Source organism: Gossypium raimondii, chromosome 8 (assembly GCF_025698545.1).
Source record: "Gossypium raimondii isolate GPD5lz chromosome 8, ASM2569854v1, whole genome shotgun sequence".
Classification (NCBI taxonomy): Eukaryota; Viridiplantae; Streptophyta; class Magnoliopsida; order Malvales; family Malvaceae; genus Gossypium; species Gossypium raimondii.
Window position 1 is genome coordinate 5,132,026 of NC_068572.1, and position 26,158 is coordinate 5,158,183.

The 26,158-nt window shown below is 31.1% G+C and overlaps 1 protein-coding gene and 1 long non-coding RNA gene across 2 annotated transcripts; one reads left to right on the forward strand and one right to left on the reverse strand.

Moving 5' to 3' along the window:
* Nucleotides 1–5,383: 5,383 nt before the first annotated feature.
* Nucleotides 5,384–13,936, forward strand: LOC105790457 (receptor-like protein 13). The gene is made up of 12 exons (XM_052634505.1): nt 5,384–5,793; nt 5,910–5,987; nt 6,813–6,830; nt 6,949–7,026; nt 8,232–8,315; nt 9,025–9,312; nt 10,379–10,453; nt 10,551–10,706; nt 10,819–10,902; nt 10,990–11,142; nt 11,249–11,395; nt 11,498–13,936. Exons 1-12 carry the CDS (start codon nt 5,439–5,441, stop codon nt 13,720–13,722), a joined length of 3,741 nt encoding a protein of 1,246 aa, XP_052490465.1. The 5' UTR covers nt 5,384–5,438; the 3' UTR covers nt 13,723–13,936.
* A 462-nt stretch (nt 13,937–14,398) lies between these two features.
* LOC105790458 (uncharacterized) lies at nt 14,399–15,207 on the reverse strand. The gene is made up of 2 exons (XR_001132482.2): nt 15,061–15,207; nt 14,399–14,723 (listed from the first exon to the last, which is right to left on the reverse strand). It is a non-coding gene; the product is annotated as an uncharacterized LOC105790458 (long non-coding RNA).
* Between the last annotated feature and the right edge of the window lie 10,951 nt (nt 15,208–26,158).

Here is a 26,158-nt window from a genome sequence, read left to right on the forward strand (position 1 = left end):
CTTAGCGTTTTACTTCCCTTCTTACGAAATAATACAGTTAATCCAAAAGTGGTTGATTTATAAATTAGCTACTCGTTTAAAAATTCATTTTCTAGCAATGCAGCAGAAAAGTGATACTAACGTAGTTTTAATGAAAACCATGTTTCATGCATTATAAAATAAAATAAAAACTCAAGTTTTAATAGCCTAAAAATACTGTGCATGCCCTAAATAAACTCAAAACTAACTCTTGTGCCACAGTTTAAACAAGATGTTAAAGTTCTCAAAAAATAGGAACTATAAATAATATTAGGTAAAAAAATTATATATCTTCAATCCGAGACGAGCCATCTAATTTTCAGATTCCGCTTCATAACCTAGTGGATTATCTGTAAAGATGTAAATTAAAAATGAATGAACTATGAAGCTCAGTGTGAGTCCAATCACAAGAAAACTGGAACAAAATTGTAGGCAAAGCACACGGGTTAGCAATTCTGAGAATAATCATAATCATAAAGCACCTCAGATTAACAGTTTTTCATATCATTACTTTACTATTTCAAAAATCACAATTTTATATGCACATGCTAATGAATAACAATGCAATTTCAATTTATCTGAAAATTTCCTACCCTACTCCGCTACACACCTCACTTATGAGTTTCCCAAAACTCATCTACCATATCACTCCGGGTTGTAGATGAACCATCGTTGATTTGCAAATAAACTGCCACATGTTGTGGATACATGACATAATTGCAGATAAAAGCTGCCACTAGGTTTGCAAAAATTATGGGTAAACCACCGGTATTTTTAGATAAAAGCATTTGCAGACAAGCTGCCACTTGGTTCGAGACCGAACTACATATTTTGCAATTACTGCCACTTGTGGGTGTACAACATATTTGTTGATTAAACAAACTTCCACTTGGTTTGTGGACAAACCACCGCTTGTTTGTACAAGTCGTTCCACCCCATGCAATGTAATATGACATACTTTATAACATAATAATGCTAAAATTCATAGCCATGCTTAACACTTATTCCATTCAACACTAGCAATAGACATGTTTATCATGTATTCAGTGGGGCAATGACAATATTAGCACTCACAATTTATCAATAACACTTTGACAGTAGACATGATTAATATCACATGTTTATTCATATCACTGTAATGATTTAGTTAATCAATATCAATAAACACATTATAACAGTAGCAATTCAAGCATATAAATCGTATATTTTTGTAAAAACACTAATTCAAGGATCAATCAAGTCTACAAAAACTTCTAGGAATAATTTAGGGATCAAACATGGACTAAATTGTAAAACAGAGAGCACAGGGCTGTATGACCAGTCCGTGTGAGAGGCTATAAGCTGTGTGGAAGGGTTACACGATGGTGTGGCCAGGTCGTGTAACAGATTGTGGCACAGTGGAAATTCTAAATTCAAGCTACAAGGGAGACACGGCTGTGTGGCAAGCCGTATGGAAGGGTCTTAGCCGTGTGTTCACAAAATACATTAGGGTTTCCAAGGTACATGGCCGTATGAAGGGTCGTATGGTCCACACACCCGTGTGGCAAACCATGTGGCCCTATTCGTAGACATGGTTTTCCCCAATTCACTTGCAAAAAAACACACACCTTTCACTAGAAGTCCAAATGACGTCCTTTGCTATGAAGTCTGGTTCGATTCACCTTAGATGGGCCTTTCAAACGACATTTAGACAAGAATTAATAGTTTATTTCAAGATTAATCAAGATTTATGGAAGATTCGACAAGAACAAAGAAAGACCATTTAATTGATAGTAGGATTTTCGTTAGATAGAAATTATATAAGGGTTCGACATCAAAGATCAAGATTGAGTCATAATTATAGATTCTTGAAAAAAAATTAAGGGTGTTACGAACGACAATTACGAATCCGATAGAAAACTTTTCAAACTAAAATCAATTCTGACTCAGGAAAACAAAAATAATTCTCAGCAATAGAATAAAAATTTGATAAGAAGAAAAGGGAAGAAAAGAAAATAGGAGAAGATATAGAGAATAGAATGAACAATTCTCTTTGGAATGGAATGGGAATCAAAATTTTAATATGATTAGGAAAAGGTGACTAAATACCTAGGTTTTCAAACTTTTAGGGGGTTGCATGGTAATTTACCCATACTGCCAAAATTTAAAAGGAAATAGAGGATTTCGGAGGCTCCAACTTGGTTTGCAATTGGGAGAATTGCGTGTATAACCCTTAGGCCTAAGCCTATTTTTTGTTAAGTTTTCACTCCTAATAATATATATTCTAATGTGGTTTTTATCCTAGTTTGCTGAAATTTAAAAAAAAAATAGAAATAAGAGAGGTATGACTTGAACCTAAGACCTTTAGGGAGTGTACTAACTACTTAACCATCAAGCTTAAGTTATTTTTTAATTAATTATTTCAATTAACCCTCTATATTTTAGGGCATGACAACTCTCCCTTCCTTAAGGAAATTTTATCCTCAAAATTTACCTGGTTCAAACATATGAGGATATTGTTGACGAATTGCATCTTTTGGTTCTCACGTGGCCTCCTCGTTGCCATGGGTCTGCCATAGAACTTTAAAAAGTGGAATTTGTTTCCTTCTTAAAACCATTACCTCACGATATAAAATTTGCATAGGTTTTTCCTCAAAGAACAAGTCCAATCGCACATCAATCTCTTCGACTGAAACAATATGGGAAGGGTCAGATCAGTATCGTCTCAACATAGAGACATGGAAAATGTCATGAATTTGATCCAGTTTAAGAGGTTATTCTAGTTGGTATGCCACTAAACTAACTCTTTTAAGAATTCAATAGGATCCTATAAACCTTAAACTTAACTTACCCTTTCGATTGAACCTCAACACTTTCCTCCATGGAGATACTTTCAGGAAAACTTGATCGCAGACACTGTACTTAATGTTCTTCTCTTTAAATCCATGTATGAATTTTGTCTATCCAAAGTCGCTTTCAACCTATCCTATAGTAGTTTGATTTTCCCCTCAAACTTTTGCACTAACTCTGTACCCAAAACTTTCCTTTCACCTAGTTCGGTCTGGCACAAAGTGTTTGTTATTTACAACCATACAATGCCTCATAAGGTGTCATTTGAATACTCAATTGGAAACTATTATTGTAGACAAATCTAGCTAGGGGTAAATGTTCTTCCCAACTGCTCAAAATTTGATACTTTAGCCTCTTAACATATCTTCCAATATTTGTATAACTCGTTCAAACTGCCCACCAGCTTGCGGATGGAAGGCAGTGCTAAAGTCGAAATGAGTACCTAGTGACTCTTGTAGCTTTTTCCAGAATCGAGTTGTAAAATGGGGATCTCGATCGAAAATAATCGATATGGGCACCCCATGCAACTACACTATTTTTGAAATATATAACTTAGCCAGCTTTTGCAATAAATAATCCTTACAGACGAGTAAGGAATGTGCTAAATTAGTTAATTGATCCACTATCCAAACTGAATCTTTCTTAGTAGGTGTTAAGGGTAACCCACTAACAAATTCCATTGACACTTGTTCCCACTTCCATTCAAGAATTTTAATTGGTCGCAACAACCCAAAAGGAAACTGGTGTTCTGATTTCACTTGCTAGCTTGTTAAGCACTTGGCTAATAATTTTGTTACATCTCATTTCAGTCCAGACCACTAGTAAAGTTCCCTCAAGTCCTAATACATCTCATTTCCTCTAAGATGCATAGTGTAAGAGCTACTAAGTGCTTCCTAAAGAATGGACTATCTTAATTCATTATCATTCGACACACAATACCTCTCTCGGAAACGTAGGATACATTAGATGTTAAACCCGAAATCTTCGATCTTAAATTCCTCAACTTGCTTAATCTAGGGTAATAAGGACACGTCTAAGGGTTGTTTATCTCTAATTTTGCTAACCAAGGTGGGTTTCACTTGTGGATAAATTTGTGGAGTGTGTCGCATTTTCGATAAACCAAACGACAAAGCAAAGGCGACGTCATAACATGGAGCATGGGATATCACAACGATACGATGGCATTTGAAACAGAATCAAAGCAAGGTCAATGTTGCGATGAGGGGACCTACAACGTTGCGACGACGTGACGAGATAGCCACATCTCTTGACAGTTCAACGACTTTTCCTTCCCCCAGTTGAACTCTGATTCTCGGTTCTTTTTTCTCAATTTAGCTCTAACTATTATAGGGATATTTTAGTATGATTAGAACTTTAATCTCAGCCTATAAAAAAAAAGCCTTAGTAACCCTAGAATTATTATCGTCTTTATCACTTTAAATTTAGAGAGAAGATTAAGAGAGAGTTTTGAGAGAGCTTTAAGGGAATTTCATGTTTTAGCCAGAGAGCTTTGTTTTTCGGGGTTTAGGGTTTGTTTTCTATTTTGATTATCTCAATCTTGTACTCTTGGTTTATTTCCCGATTAGTGAAGTTTTCTTTTTTTACCTGTGATTTTTTATCCTATTCTTTGAAGGAGTTTTTTCATATCAATATTTGTGTGTGCAATTTTCTTTTTTCTATTATATCTTATTCGTTGCATATATGGATCTATCACAACAATTTCAATTATTTTCATGCTTATAGGTTTGGAAAGTATCATTTGTTTTCATTTTTATTTTCTTAGATGTTTTCTTGCTTTTCAATTTTGAGTCAAGTTAATTTATGATTGGAATTACTTGCTGCAATAAGTTAGTTGTTTCAATTTTTATTTAATACTAAAATTAAATATTTTTTATTATTCTCTTTAAAACCCATTAGAATTTCAGTTTTTCTTTTTAATATTGTAACTTTAATTATTTTGAATGTTTTGCCCTTTGTTTTCATTAATACTTTAGTTTATTGATTTCTTTTCATTAATATTAGTTATTACTTATTAAGATATGAACCTTCTTAGAGCAAAATTTCTCTCAGTCTACCTCAATAAGGAGGTTAGTAGAATATTAAAATTTTAGTGACTTTAATGCTTTTCTTTTTCTTATTTTTAGGTATATGGGTTTTATTGTTAATTTTTTAATGGATTATAAATTTGTGTGAAGTTATTTTTTTATTATTTTGGTTGTTAGATGTGAAAGAAATTGTATATAATAAAATACATGTGAAAAAAGAAAATATTGATTTCTAATTAATTATTTTTTCTCAAAAATGTAAACTAGTAATTCTAATATATGGTAGATGACAACGAGTTTGGAGATTTGCACATTAAGAAAAATTAATCTAAAGTTTCTTATATAAAACATTTATTTTTTTATTTTTAATAAATTTTATATAATTATTTACAATTAAATCTAATATAAATAAAAAGAAAAAAAATCAATGCAGTGGGGCCCAACTTTTGGAGTAAGAGAGGGTTTGAAGTTGTGTATAAAGTCCAAGGCTTTGGCTGATTCAAATGCACAAAGGTATCAAGTGAGTGGTTTGCCGATATAGAGAAGATGGAAGCTAAATCGTTGTGGGTACTACTCGCTACACTTCTGTTTATCATACAAGGCTGGCCTCAGACTGAGGGGTGCTTGGAGCATGAGAGAATTGCTCTCTTCCAACTCAAATCTTTCTTCAATGACCCTTTCTCTTTGAAGGATTGGGTGGATGTGAAGGGTTCGAATTGTTGTCAATGGGAAGGAGTTAAGTGCAACATCACTAGCAAACGAGTAATAGGTCTGGATCTTGATTCCACACGTAAACGGTATTCATATGGGTATCTCAATGTCTCTTTATTTCTTCCATTTGAGAAATTGAAAAGTCTTGATCTGAGTAGCAATGGAATTATAGGTCTTGTGAATAACCAAGGTTCGTTGCTTTTCATCTCTCCAATGATTAATCTCTGAAATTTAATTTAAGTTTTTATAATTAATTCGTTTATTTTACTTTTCTATATTAGAACAATAACTTTCTTTTGCATGCAGTATTTTTATCATCTGCTTTCAACAACTTAGAAACGCTTGACTTATCCCACAATAACTTGGATGCGAGTATCTTATCAGGTAAATTTCATCTCTCAATTTCTATCTATGTCTAATGACTAATTGTAAGTTTATGCAAAATAATACAAAAATATCTACATACTTAATCAAGGGAGTTTTGAAATGCATTTTACTAGTTTTTTTTTTTTTGGTTTTAAATAGTTAAAGTTGATATTTATATATATGGGATAAACCTAAATTTACGACGGAAAATTAGGCATATAAATATATGTGGGAAAACTCTTTCAATTAAGAGGATAAAAATTACGGGTAAATGAGACTTTAATAATAAGCAAACAAATGAAGAGTATAAGATGGAGATATTCAAAAACAAACCCTAACCCTAAAAACAAAGTTCTTTGGCTAAAATATAAAATTCCCTCAAAGCTCTCTCAAAGTTTTGTCTTAATCTTCTCTCAATGTTGATGTTATGAATATATTTATTCTAGGGTTACCAATGCCCTTTTTATAGGCTAAGATTAGAGTTCTAATATTACTAAAATATCTCTAGAATAATCACAGTTTAACTAGGAAAAGTAACCCTCCTGAAAGTCTAATTACGCAACTGCTCTAAGTTAGAATTCGTCGCGTTGTCACGATGTACCAAGCTCCTCGTCGTGACATCGCCTCCGCTTTGCTCTTTTTCAAGCATCGTCGTGTCGTTGCGGCATCGCATGATTCCTCGTCGCAATATCACCCTTACTTTGACTCTGATCTAATTCCACAATATCTAAATATATATTGAATTTACACGTAAACGGTATTCATATGGGTATCTCAATGTCTCTTTATTTCTTCCATTTGAGAAATTGAAAGGTCTTGATCTGAGTAGCAATGGAATTGTAGGTCTTGTGAATAACCAAGGTTTGTTGCTTTTCATCTCTCCAATGATTAATCTCTGAAATTTAATTTAAGTTTTTATTATTAATTCGTTTTTTTTTTACTTTTCTATACTAGACCAATAACTTTCTCTTGCATGCAGTATCTTTATCATCTGCTTTCAACAACTTAGAAATCCTTGACTTATCCTTCAATAACTTCGATGCCAGTATCTTATCAAGTAAGCTTCATCTCTCAATTTCTATTTATGTCTAGTAACTAATTGTAAGTTTATGCAAAATAATATAAAAATATCTACATACTTAATTAACGGGAGATTTGAAATGCATTTTGCTAGTTTTTTTTTAATAGTTAAAGTTGATATTTATATATATGGATAAACCCAAATTTCTGACGAACAAGAAAGAATAGAGAAAATTAGGCATATAAATTTATGTGGGAAAACTCTTTCAATCAAGAGAATAAAAAACCATGAGTAAAAGAGACTTCAATAATGAGCAAACAAACAAAGAGTATAATATGGAGATATTCAAAAACAAACCCCAACCCTAAAAACAAAGTTCTTTGGCTAAAATACAAAATTCCCTCAAAGCTCTCTCGAAGTTTTCTTTTAATCTTCTCTCAATGTTGATGTTATGAATATATTTATTCTAGGGTTACTAATGCCTTTTTTATGGGCTAAGATTAGAGTTCTAATATTACTAAAATATCTCTAGAATAATCACAGTTTAACTAGGAAAAGTAACCCTCCTGAAAGTCTAATTACGCAACTGCTCTAAGTTAGAATTCGTCGTGTTGTCACGACGTACCAAGCTCCTCGTCGTGACATCGCCTCCGCTTTGCTCTTTTTCAAACAATCGTCGTGTCGTTGCGACATCGCATGATTCCTCGTCGCAATATCACCCTTACTTTGACTCTGATCTGACCTAAAAATGTGAGACACATTCCACAATATCTAAATATATATTGAATTTAAAAATAATTGTACAAAGAATATGTAATCCTTGAATATTAGATACAAGTAATTACCATTTTATATTAAAAGTTAGAAATATAAATTAAACATTCTAAATTTTTTTTATGTGAATAAGTCTTGATATGTGTTGATATATTTTATTGCTCTTGAATAGAATTGAAGAGTTTGAAAACTTGAAGACCTTAGATTTAAGCTTCAATGGAATGAGAAGCCTCCGGCAGTTTCAAGGTATATCTAACTTTGATATTCTATATACAATCAACTAAGTCCCATAAAATATATTTATGAACAAGTTTAAATGAATGCTTGAAACAATTAATTATTATTTGATATTATACAAACAAATTCTCTTTGAAATTATATTACATAAATCTTTTACAGATGAGAAATTGCAACCGATGATGAATTTGGAAGTGCTTAATTTGGATGGTAATTCTTTGAAGAACAATGATCTGATATATCTTCAGGGTTATCAAATTTAAAGTCTTTGATTATTAGCCAAAACGGATTGGAAGGGTCAATAGATATTACAGGTACGTAAATTTTCATAAGATCAAAATAACAAGCTATATGTAAATTACAATTTCATCAACCTTTTTAACACTTAAAAGAATTATATCCAAATATATTCGTTCTTTTGGTATTTAACTTTTTAGGTTGTAAACTAAAGTCATAATGATTTTTGTCCTCCAATCTTACAAACAAAAATCATTTTAACTCTCAATTTAATTTTTCGTCTCTTCTAATCATTAAACTTTTTTTTGTCAAATCACCCCAAAATGAAAAAAAGTTAATATTTGTTAATTTTGCTAATGTGACATATATGTGAATTGTCATATAGATGACATATCAACGTTTAATTAATTTTTAAAATTTAAGTACTTTTTAAATATTTTTATTTTTAAAATTTATTTAAAATTAAATATTGATGTGACATCTATGTGGCAATCCACATGTATGCAATATCAATAAAACTAAAAAAATTGTTAAATTTTCTATTTATTTTAGGATGACTTGACAAAAACATAAGTTTAAGAGATAAAAAATCAAAAAAATAAATCAAAACCTAAAATAATTTTTTTAAGTTAAAAGAGTCAAATAAATTATTAATATCTAAATTAATAAACTGTTTTTAATAATTTTTTATGGAGGAAAGTAGTTGAATTGCATGAACCAAAATTACTGATTTTTGTGATATGACTTTGTTTGACTGATAAAAAGGTATTTGATTTATTTGAATAGCATTCAATAATCTCACCAAATTGAAGAAGTTGGATATGAGTCACAATTATGATATTGAGAGACTTGGTAAGTGTCCATATATTTTACTTTATCAAATTGCTACCTTTATTATACTAATATCTAAATGCTTTGTAGATGGTAAAAGGCTTAATTTGACAAATTTAGAAGTGCTTAATTTGGATTACAACTCTTTCGAAAAAAGTTCATTGGCACAGCTTGGTGGGTTTTTCAATCTAAAGAAATTGAATATGCAGGAAAACCAGCTTCAAGGATCAATAAATATTAAAGGTGAAATTATTTAATATATTTAATTTTCCTTTAAACAAAATTAACTATTTATTAAGTTATATTTATTCTCTGTGATTTACTTTTAAATTTTATTTGTCGACTTTTAGAGATTGAACCATTTAGAGAATGAACTGATGCCAGCCACTAATTTAACTCTCAAAAATAGAAGTTTAGAAAAGCATTTTAGTAGTTCTTTTAAGAAAAATTAATGTCTAAATATATAATGAGTTTAAAAATAATTGTATTAAAATATGTAATCGTTGAATATTAGAGTCATTGAGTAACTAATATGCTTTGAGTAACTTAGAGTCATTCAGAAAAATATTTAAAATTTAAAAAATGTATAAAATTTATATCTTATCTTTTAAATAATTTAAATAATAATAATTTTATATATTAAAATTAATATACTATCTCTTTTGAAATAATATAAAATATATTAATATATAAAAATAATTTATAAATTGAAAACTTATCTCTTAAATATATAAAGTAAAATATATGTACCAAAATAATAGTATTTCAATTTTAATTTTTTTCTATGTGTTATCGATTCTTTAAAACATTTGACTATTAAGTTTAAAAATTTTATTTTAATTAATACTTGTGCATTTCACGGAAAAAAGAACTAGTTAATGTATATAACCGGCTTTGTAGATGTGGAATTAGTTATTTTACGTTCTATAAAGTATACAGTACGCTTTTATTAAATTATTTTCTATAATAATTTGTTGTCTTAAATTTTAGCCTAACAAGTTCCATTTCTAAGTGAAATAAAATTAATAAATTTTAATTAAGATATTATTTCAATAAAATATTTAAATTTCATATAAAATATATTAATTATATTTTATTAAATGGAAATAGTTTTAATAAATGAAGTTACATTAGTAAATTTTATTAAAGATATAATTTAAATCTCATTAATTAATGTTTTATTAATATATTATAGTTTTTAATTTAAAAATTCAAATATAATCTAAATATTAAATGTTGTTATAAATGTATAACATCCAATAAGTGAATTTTTGTGACTAACAAAAATGTATTGAATTTATTTGGATAGTGTTGAATAATCTGACAAAGCTAAAGCAGTTGGATTTGAGTAGCAATAAAATTGAGAACCTCCAATCTTCTCATGGTATGTGTTGATATATTTTACTTTATCATATTCTTACATATGCATACCAATATCTTATTAATATTTCAAGAAATTTGTTTATCTCAATGCTTTGTAGATGGTGAGAGGCCACTTAATTTAACCAATTTAGAAGAGCTTACATTGAATTCCAACTCCTTCACAAACAGTTTATTGGCACAGCTTAGTGGGTTTTCCAATTTAAAGTCGCTGGATATAGGGTATAACCAGCTTAAAGGATCAATAAATATTAAAGGTGGAATTACTTAATATATTTAATCTTCCTTTAAATGAAATAAACTACTTGTTGAGTTATTGCATTTATTCTATGTGATTTAATTTTAAATTTTGTTTGTCAATTTTTACAGAATTATTAGATGCTTTAAGCAACTTAGAGGAGCTAGACATAAGCGAGAATGAGGTGAAGGAAATTGTGCCCATAAAGAATAAAGGTATATGTATCAACTAAAGGAAATCTTACTAATTGTTTTCCATTAGATATCTAGTGAACTAATGCCAACCACTAATTTGCCTCTTAGACAATGGAAGTTTGGGAAAGCTAAAGGTTGCTAGATTAAACAGTGTGTTCACCGATGGAACTGCTTCTCTAATACAGCTTCTAGAGACATTCTCATCTGTCAACACATTATATTTGAGTGAAAATTACTTCAACGACACCTTTTCTACTCAAGGTATAATATATATGTATGTGAAGATATAGTTTTATAGTTTGGTTCCATTTAAAAATAGTATTTACTTAACGTAAATCATCTAAATAACTCTTATAAATTTGTAAAGATCAATTGCATGGATCGAGCAAAATAGAGGAATTGGTGTTGGATTATTCATCTCTCAACAACAACATTCTTCAAAGCTTTGGTGGACTGGCTTCTCTCAAAGCCTTGTATTTAGGTTCCTGTGGGTTGTCGACATTACATACCCAAGGTATATTAATAATTATGACATAATTATTTTGGCGGTCTCTTGATTAATTATTTTTTTATCCTCTCAGAAAATTAGAGTAACTTGCACAAATTTATTTTATAGGATGGTGTGATTTACGGAAGCTTGAGACGTTGGATCTTAGTGAAAATTCTCTTGGGGGAGCACTCCCTTCATGTTTGGCAAACCTGTCATCTCTTCGTTATTTGGATATTTCCGGTAATCAATTCATCGGAAAAGGTGCCTCCCCCGCTCTAGCCAATCTCACATCGCTTAGATTCATGTTTCTTTCACGAAATCTATTCGAAGTTCCATCAATTTTCATGTCATTTGCCAACCACTTACACCTCAAAGTCCTCTTTGGCGATCAAAACAAGTTAGTCAGAGAGCCTACCATTCAAACATGGGTCCCAAAGTTCCAACTAAAAGCCTTCCTTTTCTCGAATTGCACAACAAAGGAACTCCACATTGAAATTCCAAAATTCCTCTACTACCAAAATGATCTGAGTATGGTTGATCTTTCATATAATAATTTTGTAGGGAAGTTTCCTTTTTGGTTGTTAGAGAACAATACAAGAATGGGAGCATTTTTAATGGAGGGTAACTCTTTTATGGGCCATCTCAATCTTCCATCTCATCCGAAACCAAAAATGTCCATTGTTGATATATCTGGCAACAAACTAGAAGGTCCAATTCTAGCAAGCGTTTGTTCAATCTTTCCACAACTAAAGGGGTTAAACCTATCAGACAATTTCTTTCAAGGAAATATTCCTCCTTGTTTAGGTAGTTTGAACACTACATATTTAATATTAGATCTGTCACATAATCATCTATCAGGTGGAATACCAGAAATGTTAGCTCAAAGTGACTCGTTGGAGCTTCTTAGGTTATCAAATAATGATCTAAGTGGGAAGATAGCCCCAACGATCTTTTGCTCACCTTCATTACAATTTTTATATTTAGATGGCAATAAGTTTGATGGAAATATACCTGACATTGATATCTCAACATGTCATCCGTATAGTCTTACTGATATGGATTTAAGTAACAACAATTTGTCTGGAGAGCTCCCAAGATGGATATGGAATATGTCTTTAAATGCATTAGCAGTATCCAACAATCAGCTCAAGGGTCTTATTCCAAAGGAATTGTGCCATTATACCCTTCAAATTTTGGACCTTTCAAAAAACAATTTTTTTGGCCCAATACCATCTTGCTTCAATGCACACAGTCTCAAACATCTCCATTTGAGCAAAAATAGGTTAAGTGGTACCTTGACAAATGCATTCTTTAATAGCTCTTCCTTGGTGACTTTAGATCTTAGTGAAAACCAGTTGACTGGTGAAATTCCATACTGGATTGGAAATCTTTCAACATTGAGTGTTCTCCTTCTAAAAGCCAATTATTTTATTGGAGAAATTCCCATTGAGATATGTAAATTGTATTCATTAAGCATCATAGATCTTTCTCAAAACAAGTTTTCTGGTCTGATACCTTCTTGTTTGAGTCGTTTAACTCTTGAGCCAAATGATAAAAAATCTTCGACAATACTCTATGCGTTGGATTTTGATGGAATCTTGGATTTTGGAGGAATCTTGGAGGGAGCTAATTATATTGGAATGACCAGATGGGATTTGTCCGATTCTGGATTCGATCTACATTTCTTTATTGAGAATCTAGAAGAAAAGGTGGATTATACAACAAAGGGAGCATCTCGCACAATCAAAGGAAACATTCTTGAGTACATGTCTGGAATTGATTTATCATGTAATAGATTAACAGGTGAAATTCCCAGAGAGATTGGAAATTTGAGTGAAATCCGATCACTAAACTTGTCACACAACAATTTGACTGGACATATACCGTCAACGTTCTCAAAGCTCAAGCAAATTGAGAGTTTGGACCTGTCTCACAACAACTTAATTGGAAGAATCCCTGTTCAATTGACGGAGTTGTACGCCTTAGCAGTCTTCAATGTGTCATACAACAACTTGTCAGGGAGTATTCCGTCTCCGAAAGCTCAATTTGGAACCTTCGACGAAAGCAGTTACGTGGCGAATCCTTTCCTCTGCGGGTCTCCCCTACATAAAAATTGTAGCGACCTTGATTCACCCCCGACAGCAGCACCAAAGAGCTCAAACGAGGAAGAAGAAAGTGGTTTGATGGACAAGTATGTTTTCTGGGTGACCTTTTTTGTTTCTTACGTAATTGTGTTACTGGTTATTGTTCTCATCCTGTATATAAATCCTTATTGGCGACAAGCATGGTTTTCTTTTGTTGAACACTGCATCAAGACCTGCCAGTATTTTATTGAGGACAATCTTCTATGATTTTCCATCTTCAAAAGAAGTGGGTAGTCTTGTGCTTTGGTGGTTTACATTTGTATGTAATTTTTTTCATGTGTCTCTATTTTTCAAAGTTTGATGGGGTTATCTGCTTTTAAGTTTGTAGAGGTAGAATACAATAGCTCTGTGATGTAATAATTGCCAGTTTAGTATGAGAAAACAATATATAAAACTATGCATTTTCAGTTAAAACATTTAATATTGCATTATAAATTTTAGTGTTGTGATAGTAAAATGTTAAATTCAATATATGTTTCCTTTTCCATGATTACGTAAAAGCGAAATATACAAATCATATATATATTAATATAATCTACATTCATTAAATCATATGCTCAATTTAAACTTATATATATATATATCAAACATGAATAATATAAACAGTCTTCAAATTTTTATATGATATAAATACATTTTAATTTTGAAAATGAATAAAGTTGTAGTTTCATTATTTTATTTAAACTCAAATTTAAAATTATTTAAAAATAAAATTCACGTGTATTTTTACTCTAAAATTAATAAAATTAAATATAAACTTTATTTTATTTATATTCAAATTTAATGAATGACTATGTAATTTATATTAATTTATTTAAATTTAAATAAATTAAATATAAAAAAGTTCTTTACTTTCAATAAGATATAGTAGGTTAACTTATAATTAAGTCATTAAATTCTAAAATTTTTTACTTTTTAAATAAAAAATTTCACAATAAATTATTGGGAACATTTAATAAAATACTTGTAATACCCAATTATTGCCCAGGGCCCAAACTTAATACAAACGCAAATACAACACTCAGCCCAAATATTTTTAAACCCAAAAAATGGCCCAAAATACAATAGTTCAACATTGGCCCAATACCTAGCCCTAACAATCTTCAACAGCAGAACCCTAAGCAGTTAGCAGCAGCCGCCTTTGTCGCAGCAACCGTTCCACTGCCCACGTTCAGCAGCTTCTGCACACGACCTCTCGCTAGTGGAACCTGCAATAAGCCATGAACAGCAAACAATAGGCGATAAACGGGGAAAATAACAACAAAATGAAAGGGGGAGCGTTGGTTTATAAAAGGCCAATTGTTTTTTGTAATCGGAGAGACAAATATTGTAAAGAAAATATTGAAGAAAAAACAAAAACTAAGAATCAAAAAAAGATTGTATTGAAGAGAATATTGAAAATAAAAAACAAAGAATAAAAAAAAACAATTTTGAAGGTACTTAGTTTTGTTTTTCTCTTCCTATACTGTTTTGTTCTTTTTTATTTTCTCTCTTGTTTTTTAAACTAAAGAAACGAAGCAAAGAAGAAGGAGAGGGGGTCCTTACCGGTGGTAGCGCGCCGTCATGACGCCGTCGTCGTCGTTATGGCTGGTAGGAAATGGGTTCGAAAAGGTGGAAGAGGTGCTGCGGCGCAAATCTTCAAATGGCAGAAGGGAATTGGTTTTAGGGTTCTAAAATGGGTTTATATAGGGTTAAAAATGGATTATTTTCGCCATTAGTCCTCATGATTTTTGGTGCTTTTAAAATTAACTTATGTATTTATTTTAAATCTTATTTCACATTTTATTTTTGATTCAAATTGGTCCAATAGCGTGCAGCGTTTTAGGGTGGGTTGGAAAATTTCTTTTTCGGTCCTTTATCTATTACGCGTGTTATAACTTGCTCCCTTCCTTGTTTTTATTTTCAAATTCAGCTCATAAATTCTGTTTGGTTTTTAAATTTAGTCCTTAATTTGTTTTTAGTTTCTTTTATATATTGTTTATATTATTTATTAGTGTAATCATTACTATATTATTATTAGCATTTACTATTATAATTATACCGTTATTTATTATTATTATATATTTATGCATATATGTATCTTATTGTATATATATATGAATATATTTTAAATGGTTTTAAATACATATACATATCTTATATATTTTTATTACTACTTTATCCTCCTTAGTTTTATATACATGTATATACGTACTATATTTATATCTTATAATATTTATATAATATTTATATATATTATAACCCAAATATATATACATTTTTATAATAATATACATACATTATTCAAAATTATTATAAACATTTTTTTCTTTCTTTTGTTTTGCATGTTTCTTATATATAAACATACATATATATTTTCATAATTTAATATCATATTTTATTTATATTTATATTTTATTTATTTTATTTAGTTCTATATATTTATTTAGATACCAATATGTATTTTTATATTATATTTTATAACTCTATTATATTATATGTTTTAAAATATCCCTATGCATATTTGCAAAAATCCACTTTTATATCATACTTATATATATGCATATTTTGTAGATATAAATACATGTGTAAATTAAAGTGCGTGTTTTACATTTTATCATGTTTTTAAAGTGAATAAATTTTGGTTTCACCAAAGAATTAAAAATCGTTTTTTAGAAAATTAAATATTTGGCAATTGTGATTCTCGAGAAAGATCGTGTCCTAACTTACTGGATCGTGATCATTTTTCGATGAATTTAGTAAGCTAAGTATTTATTTCAATAAATTTGCAATTTTCAAATAAAAGCTTATTCTCGGGAATCAAAAATGTCGGGTCCTAACTTACTGGTCGTGACATTTCGTTATCTCGAAATAAGAACTTCTAAAACAAAAAGAAATATTCGGTATTTTGAAGATTTAAAATATTGTGCCCTAACTTACTGGGTGTGGTGTTTTATTTCTTTGAAATGAGAATGTTTTGTCATTTTAAATCCATTCAAGGGTTAAAAATTTCTATTTTAAATCTTCTCAAATTTTCGACATCAAGACATAAAATAATCAAATTTGGTATCGATTTTGGGCGTCACGAGGGTGCTAACCCTTCCTCGTGCGTAACTGACTCCCGAACCTGTTTTCTCAAATTTTGCAGACCAAAATTGTTTTTATGGTGAGCCGATCACACCTTAATAAAATATCGGTGGCGACTCCAATTTTTGTTTTTAAAGTCGATAACTTATTTTTGTTTTCAAAAAAAATGGTTTCGACAATACTAATAATCCAACTTTTTTATAATTAAATCAATAATTTTTTATAAAATTATAAAAATAATATAAAATATTTAAAACTAAAAATATAAAATTAAAAAATGGAAAAATTATAAATATATTAATTTTTATAAATTTATAAAATCATTCAATATAATTAGACAAGTCAAAATAATAAAATCCAAATTTTATAATTAAATAAATATAATTTTTTATATATAAATATTATAATAATTAATAATTAATAATTTTAATTTTTATAATTAATAAAAATTAAATGAGAGATTAACATTATATATAAAAGAGATAATATATATAAATTTATAACTTAAACGGAAATAAATATCTTCTATAATTAAATTAAATATTATTAATTTTATAATTACTAATTGCATCTAATTATATTGGTTCGATTGAACACAAAACAATAATTAAGAAATAGTATTTTGTATCATCCATGTTCCTCATATTTTTTAAATCTATAAAATAAATAATATAATATAATTATTTTATTAATAATGTTTCTATTGAATATTTTACGTTCATAAAAATTATTAATATAGAATAATTATAATAATTTTATTAATAATATTTTCATTATCAATGTTCTAGTTATAATCACTTAATTAGATTTTGGATCTATATTAAATTGCACTAATTAATTTAGATTAATTCTCACTTAATTAGTGTTACAATTATATACCAATTAAAACTAATTTTAGCACTATAAATGTATGCATTAGTAAGACATTTTATTCAAAATAACATCTAAAGAATTATTAGAAAATTTATATTTTAGCATTATTTAATAGGTTTTGTTTCTATCACATAAAAAGTATGATTTTCATTAGGAAATGAGATGTTTAGTTATTATTATTTAATATTCAATAGTTTTACTATTATTTGATTTCAATAATATTTACATACTTGTTAATGTTGTTTACTACTGTCTTGTGAAATATTATGTTACGGATAAAGAAGTAATAAAGAAATTGTAACATCCCTAACCCATATCCGTCGCTGGAACAGGGTTTTGGAGTATTATCGAAATTTACCGATCAAATAACAGACATTTTATATCAACTAGCATTCATATCAGAAAAAAATCAAAATCTATCATATTGTTCCTTATGTGAGCCCTCGAGACCCAAAATACATGTTAGAAATAAATCGGGATTAAACTGGGTACTCAAAGAATTTTCGGAAAACATTAAAATTTTTCAAAGGTGCAGGGGACACACGCCAGTGTGGCTACGCCGCGTGTCTCACACGGTCAAGAGACACGCCGGTGTCTCAGGCCTTGTAGGCATTCAAAATAGGGACACACGGTCGTGTCCTAGCCCGTATCCAAACTTATGAGCTCCCTGACCTAGGTCACACGGCCAAGCCACACGCCCACGTGCTAGGCCATGTGAGCATTCTATTTTGCAATTTAAAAGATGCAGAGGACACATGGTCGTGTCATCTAGCCGTGTGTCACACACGGTTGAGACACATACCCGTGTCTCTGCTCGTTTAGACAAAAATAGGTCATTTTCCAAGCCACATTTCTCACCCAAATTGACATCAACCTATACACATTAATTTGCACATCACCAAGCCATAACAAGACATTTTAATCAAGCTAGAATCATATCCTAAACATGTGTTATCACAACATACAACCAATATGCCTTTAGGCACCTTAAATAACATCTTATAACATGTCAATCAACATCTACAATCACTTATTGGTCCAACCACATATATGCATAATTATGCCATGTAACAGCCTAATTTTCAGTGGTGTCGGAAACAGTGATTCGAGATCACTAAATCGACTAGTGAGTTCAAAAATTTAGTAAATTAATATTTATGAGTCAAGTGTGAATTTAAAAGTATTATTGAATTAGAAAATATTGTGATTTAAAAGAAATTATTAGGCAAACTAGGTTAAAAATGAGGTATCGAGACCTTGAATTCATAAACTGAGCCATTGTAACACCCACAACCCGGCCTAGGAGTTTAGACCGAATTCCGAATGAAACATTGATCGCCAAAGTGATCATAGATAATTTTTTACAAAACCATTTTCACATCGAATCGTAATACTTAATCGTTTAAAAACCAGTAGGTGGAATTACAATTAAGTTGAACATTTAACCAAATTTAAATAACGAATAAATTTTAAACGAAATTTACACCACAGCTTTATAAAATCTTATAGTTTCAAAAACCAAGTAATCAATTATAAACTAAAAACACAAGGTGAAAATAATTCATCTAAATCGAGACTATTCGAGACCTCCGTGCACCGAGTCTAGCATCAGAGTTCAGAAGTGCACCTGAAAAAGAAACACTAAGAGGGGGTGAGCTACTCGAGCTCAGTGTGAGTTCGAAACAAAACAAGAGACAGAATTCAAAACAGAAGCGCAACAGCTTTTCATATACTCATCGAATCAGAAAACCTACTTGGGTCTGATGACCCAAAAGAATTTATCAATCAGAGCTCACAGGCACATGGTCACATGTGCTAATCAATCAAACAAAAATAATCAGATAATCTCACACGCAAAGCACTCAAATAGATGCGTATGTATGTAGTATGATATTAAAAGAAACCACCCATCCAGCCAAACACACCTCTCCGTCCCCCAATCACACCTCGTAAGAGTTGTTTGAGCTCATCCAACCAATCACACCACACAGGACCAAGTAGGCTCATCTAGCCCTACACCAAATAAAGTCATCCCGAGTTGCCCGACAACAATGATCTGCCACCCCGGATTGTTCGGCAACGATGGCTTATCAAAGTGCAGTTGTACTGCCAGATCAAATATATGTATACTAGTATGGCTAACGTACATGCGGTATACAGTGCAATGCGACATTCCGCTATACCTATAATTTGAAGTTAGACTACCAAATCAGATAATGGTACATACATAGCTAATGTACTTATGGTACAGTGCGATACAATAACCTAGTATACCAGTAAATTGCAGTTTAACTACCAGATCAGATGATTATATGCAGCGAAGTTGACATATATGTTGTATAGTGCAGTGTGACAATCTGCAGTACAGACAAGTTGTAATTGAACTGCCATATCAAATCAGAATCAGACTCTCTTCTCTTCAAAACCCAATCCCAAAATATTTTATACAGGTGTATGTATGCATACAATCACACAGAATAGAGACACTCTATCAAACAGTCAATCAACACAGCTATGCACACACACCCAATACACTCAGGCCGAAGCCCAAATTAGACAATTCTTTGCCACCCTAACTAAATATCAGCCAAGGCAAACACACAGACAACTGTTTGTAACAAAGACACACAAAATCAAAATAGGTGACTTAGGACCACACGCCCGTATGCTCTGGCCATGTAGAAATGCCTAGGCCGTGTGGGGGTCAAAAGCCCGTGTAAAGAGGGGCACACGACCGTGTGGAAAAGGTACACGCCCCTGTGAAGAGGGGCACACAGCCGTGTGACTGAGGCATACGCCCGTGTAGTCCAAAGACATGGCCGTAGGGACAAGCTGTGTAACTCTCTTTTCGATTTCACTAAATTTGAGTATAGTGCTGACACGACCGTATGAGGGTCTCACACACCCATGTGCCTACAAGACAAGGCCGTGTGTCCAAAACACAAGCCTGTGTGGAATCCTTAAATTCTCAAATTAGCCATACGGTCGTGTGGCCAGGCCATGTAGTACCAAATCACTCAAATCCTAATCCACAAACTGACATGCCCATGTGCCCAAAGGACACGACCATGTGAGAAATGATAAAATCCCCAAGTCAGCCACATGGCTGTGTGGCATTAAAATTAGCTCGAAAACCCTAATTCCCAAATAACACACACCCAGGTGGAAACCCCAGTGGCCACGAAATCACCTCAGAACAAACCAAAAAATGCCGTTTCAGCCCTCACAACAGCCCCAACCTTCGTAATGACAAAGAGGTATCAGAATATGTCGTATTCCCAAACCTTTTTCAACAACTAACACCCCAACATTGTCAGTTAAAAACACGAACAAGGATTTCCAAAACAATAATTCACAAAATTAAAGGTAGACAAGATTCGAATCCCACACCTATTTTGACGATTGAAATGTCCTGATGTCGACTTGACGACAAAAAATAAATGGATCTCTGCCAACCACCACACCATCGATTCAAAAAGGTAAAAACCAAATAAGAAAACAAAGCCAAAGAGAATAAGAGAAAAAGAACAACGTGCCAAAAAGAAAAGAAAAGAAAAATCAAATCAAATCAAATCAAATCAAATTAAAATAAATAATAATTAATTATAAAAATTAACTAAAAATAAAATAAAATTCAAGTCTCTCCAAAATACGCACCCAATGTGTAATGACCCAAAATTCACGGGCATCGGAAAAGTATAATATCGGGCCTCCGTCTTAGTAAGCTGAGTCTGAAAATAATTATTAGAAATATTTACTAGACTAGTTGTGTATTTAATTAGGTTTTAGATAGGTGAATTTAGCTTAATTAGGAATAATTAGCAAAAAGGGATTAAATTGCAATAGAAGTGAAAGTTTAATTATAAATTAAAAGAAAATAATAGGGACTAAATAGGCAATTATGCCAATTGCCAAATTTGAGTGACATAAGTATAAAAATCTGAGATTTTATGTGTTAAAAATGTTATTAAATTATTATTATTAAATTAGTATTATTAAATTATTATTATATTTTAAATAAATTAAAAAAGTTGACAAATGTATTGTGTATATGAAGACACATGGAAAAATGAAATACATATATTAGTAATTATTACATATTTACTTATCATTTAAGTAAATAATATTAAAATATATTATTATTATTATTATTATTATTATTATTATTAACTAATGAATAAAATGAATAAAGTAAGAGAAAGAAACAAAGAAGAAAGAAACAGAATAGCTAGAAAAGAAACAGAGAAAGAGACGAAAACAGGGGAAGGAAAGGAGAACGAAAAATAAAAGGGAAAACTAGGGATTTGAAGCTTGAAGTTTATTAGGTAAGTAAAATCAAGTCCTTTTCTCATAAATTTGATGTTTTTGGAATCCTAGAGTGAAATACTCTTGGATTTAAGTTAAAAATTTGAAAGTTAATAGATTTTTGAGTAGGGTTTATTTTGAATAAATGATGGAATTGAGGGTTTATTTGATAGAATTTTTAGTTAGAGTTGATACAAAGATTAAATTGTGAAGTAAGCGACAAGTTTTGAATTTTAGGGATTAAATTGGGGAAATTCGAAATTAGTGAAAATGCTGAAAAATTTGTAGATAAAATTTAGTTTAGAAGAAATTTGAATAGAAATAGAGTGTGAATTAAATTAGAAAAGTAGATAAATTTAGTTAGGATTAAATTGGAATCAAAGTATAAATTAGATAGAAATTTTATTATTATTAATTTATGTTGTAATTAATGGTGTAAATTATTATTATTTTCAGTAGCTAACAAGGAACTCAAGCATCGGCACACAAAGGAAAGGAGAAGGTTATTGAGGAATAATCGAGTAAATTCGGGTTTGTATTACTATAATTCAAGTTATTTATTATTAAATGCTAAATTTTAATTTATATGTGTCTAGTAAATGAAATGTGAGGTAAGTATTAATATTAGTATTAATATTAGTATTATTATTATTATTATTATTATTATTATTATTATTATTATTATTAGTGGGAATTAAATTGAATAGTTGATATGAATTAATATTTGAATTGTTTGTTGATTGAAAGCGGAAATGAATTTGAATCAAATTGTGAATGGTATTAAATTGTATGGAAATGTATTGAGTTGTGAAAATGTGTGAATTTGTGAAATAATTATTGATTGAAAGGTGGAAAAATGATTGAATTGAAAGTGTGAGAAATTGTGATTGAATTGAGAATATATGTGATTTAAATACCCTATTAACTAGTCAAATTTGAGTCGGATATAGTTGGCATGCCATAGGATTGGAAGAGTTCAGGATACTTGACCTCGAGTCGATGAGACACTGGTGTCACTATATTTCTTCGGATAGATTCGATGAGGTCTTGGTACCAACTTTCTTGGCTTTGCCGATGAGACACTGGTGTCAACTATTGCTTGAATCGTCCGATGAGGCACTGGGTGCCATTCGGTGTGTTTGGTTGGATCCGTATCCGCCAAAGTCCGAGTTTTGTTAATAGGGTAAATAATGAAATGATAAACCGAACGAGTTGGTCAACGAGCTATTGAAATGATATGAAAAAAGTTGAATTGTGAATTGAAATGTGAAATGAGATTGAGAAATGAACCTAAGGTTCATGATTTGTTCAAACTCAAATTGTGGATATACGATATTGGTTGATGAATTGCTATTGTTGAAATATTGAATTTAAATTGTATATCTGAATTATGCATTACATGTTTATTATTGTTATAATTTGAATTATGGTAATACCACTGAGTATGAAATACTCAACAGACGTCTGATTGTTTCCGTCATGCAGTCAATAGAAGTCAAAGGTCCCAGTTCAGCATCCAGATTAATCCCGACTTCAGCATAACTTTGGTGATGTATATTTTCCTTTGGGTAATGTGGAATGTACATAGGATGTGTATAAAGGTTGTTATGTTTTAATATAAATGGTTTTAAAAAAAATGTTAGTATTAAAAGTTTATGAATTATTATGAAAGAAGTTTATCTATTTTGATTTATTTATTACCTTGTTAAATTTTAAATTGATATTATGTTGATTGAGTTTGATTAGAAGTAATTAGAATAGAAAATGTGAATGTGAAATAAATTGGTTGATTTGGTTATATTTGGAAAAGATATGGTTTTAATTGCAGGGGTTTCTATGTAAAAATAAGCAGAAATGCTGCCGAAATTTTTATAAAATTTATAATAAAAAAAAAGAGAGAGATGAAGTCAATTGGTAAACAAACATATGAATTTATGATTTTATTTCAATATGTTTGTTAGTTATTTAAGAATTTTTGTAAACTGTCTGATATGTCCGGTAATGCCTCATAACCCTGTTCCGGCGATGGTTCGGGGTTAGGGGGTGTTACACAATGACTCAAGCCTATAACCCAAAAAAAAATAATACTCGCACCACCACCAGACCAGCAGGCTCATTTTTTTCACTTACACGCAAAACTAAACACAAAAGCACACCTTTCCCTCAGACCCTAACCACTAAACCCAAAACTTCTAGCCCCAAAATTTGAAACGTTACAACTCGCCCCTCTTTAAAGAAATTTCGTCCCCGAAATTTCCAACTAACAAAACTGTGGTAAATCACAACCTACACCATAACGCTTTCACTGCGCACTCTAGCCAGAGCAGACCCAAATCAAACCCAAGACCTCTCATACACACCAAAACACTTAACTACTGAAGTAGATGCACAATTGTCCTATCACACACAATTTCAATACTCCAATTTAAACAAAAAAACATTCCACATCATATCTGACTCAAAATCATTGAGGACACTCCCAAATTCAATGTCCCATGTGTTAGAGTATGCCCAAAGATCAATCATGAGATGGTTGTAATAACATACTTGATTTATCATGTTTATTAATATAAGGCGTTATCATTATTATTTCAGTTTCTTTTCTGTGTGTATAAATAAACTGTTTTCTAATAATGTCCTAAGAATAATATGATTATTCTTAAAAGATCCTTAGTCAAGTATTATTGTTGGATAGGACAACGATAATGCATTAAGACTAACATGTCGTTGATTGATGATAAAGAGTTATCATTGATATGGAATGTCAGAATGGATGCATGAATATGTGTGTTAGAGAACAACATATTGGACTGACCCATTATGAGTATGTTTCTTGGATTATTATGCAATTGTCACAACATTACTCATAGTGATTAATATGTATATGATCCTCAGACTTGAGATCATCATAATCCCAACATCGTGAGTAGTATATTTTGATACAGTCAAACGTACATCGTAACTGGTTGTTCTATAAAGGCTGGTGTTGGATATACCACAATCGATGTAGAGGGATATGGTTGGTCGATATAGAATAAGTCCCTCTTACATAATGGGAGGAATATATTAGGCCACTTGATTAAGTGAGACTAGAAATGCATGGCCATGCTCAAATAAGTTGATATGAGATGTCATACTTATTTGTATATCGTAGTCTGCTTAAAATATCAAGGAACATGGAATGGACTATACAAGCGTGACTATTCCATGACTTGTGTCCAATCCAGAGATAAAGGACTTAAGGATTATTGCATAAAAAGTTAATCATAAAAGGTTGTGTCGAATCATGATCTCTTGTGACTTAGGTAGCAATGATGCATTGCTAGATGCCACTCATTGTTTGTAACATAGGAATCGTTCTAGTATTACTGCTAACGTTACAAGAACCTACAGGGTCACACCCTATAGTTGAAATGAACGGAATAAACCATAGTTGGTATTATTTTTGGGTTTCGCTTGAATTAAATTAATTATAGAATTAATTTAATTCGGTAATCAAATTTCCAACACATTATGTACAAGTTTGTTGTACGCATAATGAGGACATGAATTTGGTTAGCATATGAATTCAAATAAATATATGGTTTACCGAAATTATATTATAATTATTGTAATTATAATTTTCGGTTTAAAATATTATTTTATTTATTTAATTCCTAAAAAAACCCTAAAATAATAGGATATAAGAATCCCGTTTTTCTTTATTTTTGGTCTAGCAGCCGTCAAAGAAAAATAACTCTCAAAACTGTTTTGGGATTCCTTCCGTTCGTTGTCAACTGGATGGATTACATAGAGGCCGGGATCACGATAGATTGCGGCTTGGTTCAACAGCAGATCAGACTATTCGTTGTTGAGGTGTTGCTGTCTACTCTGAATAAACATTAGGTAATTTCGTAACCTTGATCACCCCGATTCGTTCCTCACACATGGATCCATGGTTAGGGTCGCCGATTTTATTTTTTTCGCTGCGCCGTAGGGGTGCCGGCGATCCAACACCATGGACCCGCATCTAAGACACGCTCCCAACTTCTTTCAACAGTAGCTAGGATAACACTTATTACAATGCTCACAGAGCGGAGCGCTCGTACCACCACTAGCACTCTCCATAAAACTACTATTGCCACTCAAATGCGTTCTAACACTCTTCGCAGAACGAGGCTCCAACCCCAGAGAATTGCGATCTCTCTTCTTCCCACAATCCACACAACTAGCTTGAAGGGTTTCTGTACTCTCCCTTATCCTATCCTCGAACACCTTCTTTAAAACCTCCCTCACTACCCAAGTCAATACCTCAGGTAGTGATTGTAAGAATAGGGGCTGGTTGAGAGAATAGGGGAGAGAGCTTTTTCAGTTTTATTTTTTAAAAACAAGGGTGAAATGATTTTTTTGAAAAAAAAAT

Coding starts and splice junctions, on each gene's coding strand:
- LOC105790457 (XM_052634505.1), top strand. CDS start 5,439: ATGGAAGCTAAATCGTTGTGGGTACTACTCGCTACACTTCTGTTTATC. Junction 8,316..9,024: donor AGGGTCAATAGATATTACAG/GTACGTAAATTT, acceptor TTATTTGAATAG/CATTCAATAATCTCACCAAA. Junction 10,903..10,989: donor TGTGCCCATAAAGAATAAAG/GTATATGTATCA, acceptor TTTGCCTCTTAG/ACAATGGAAGTTTGGGAAAG.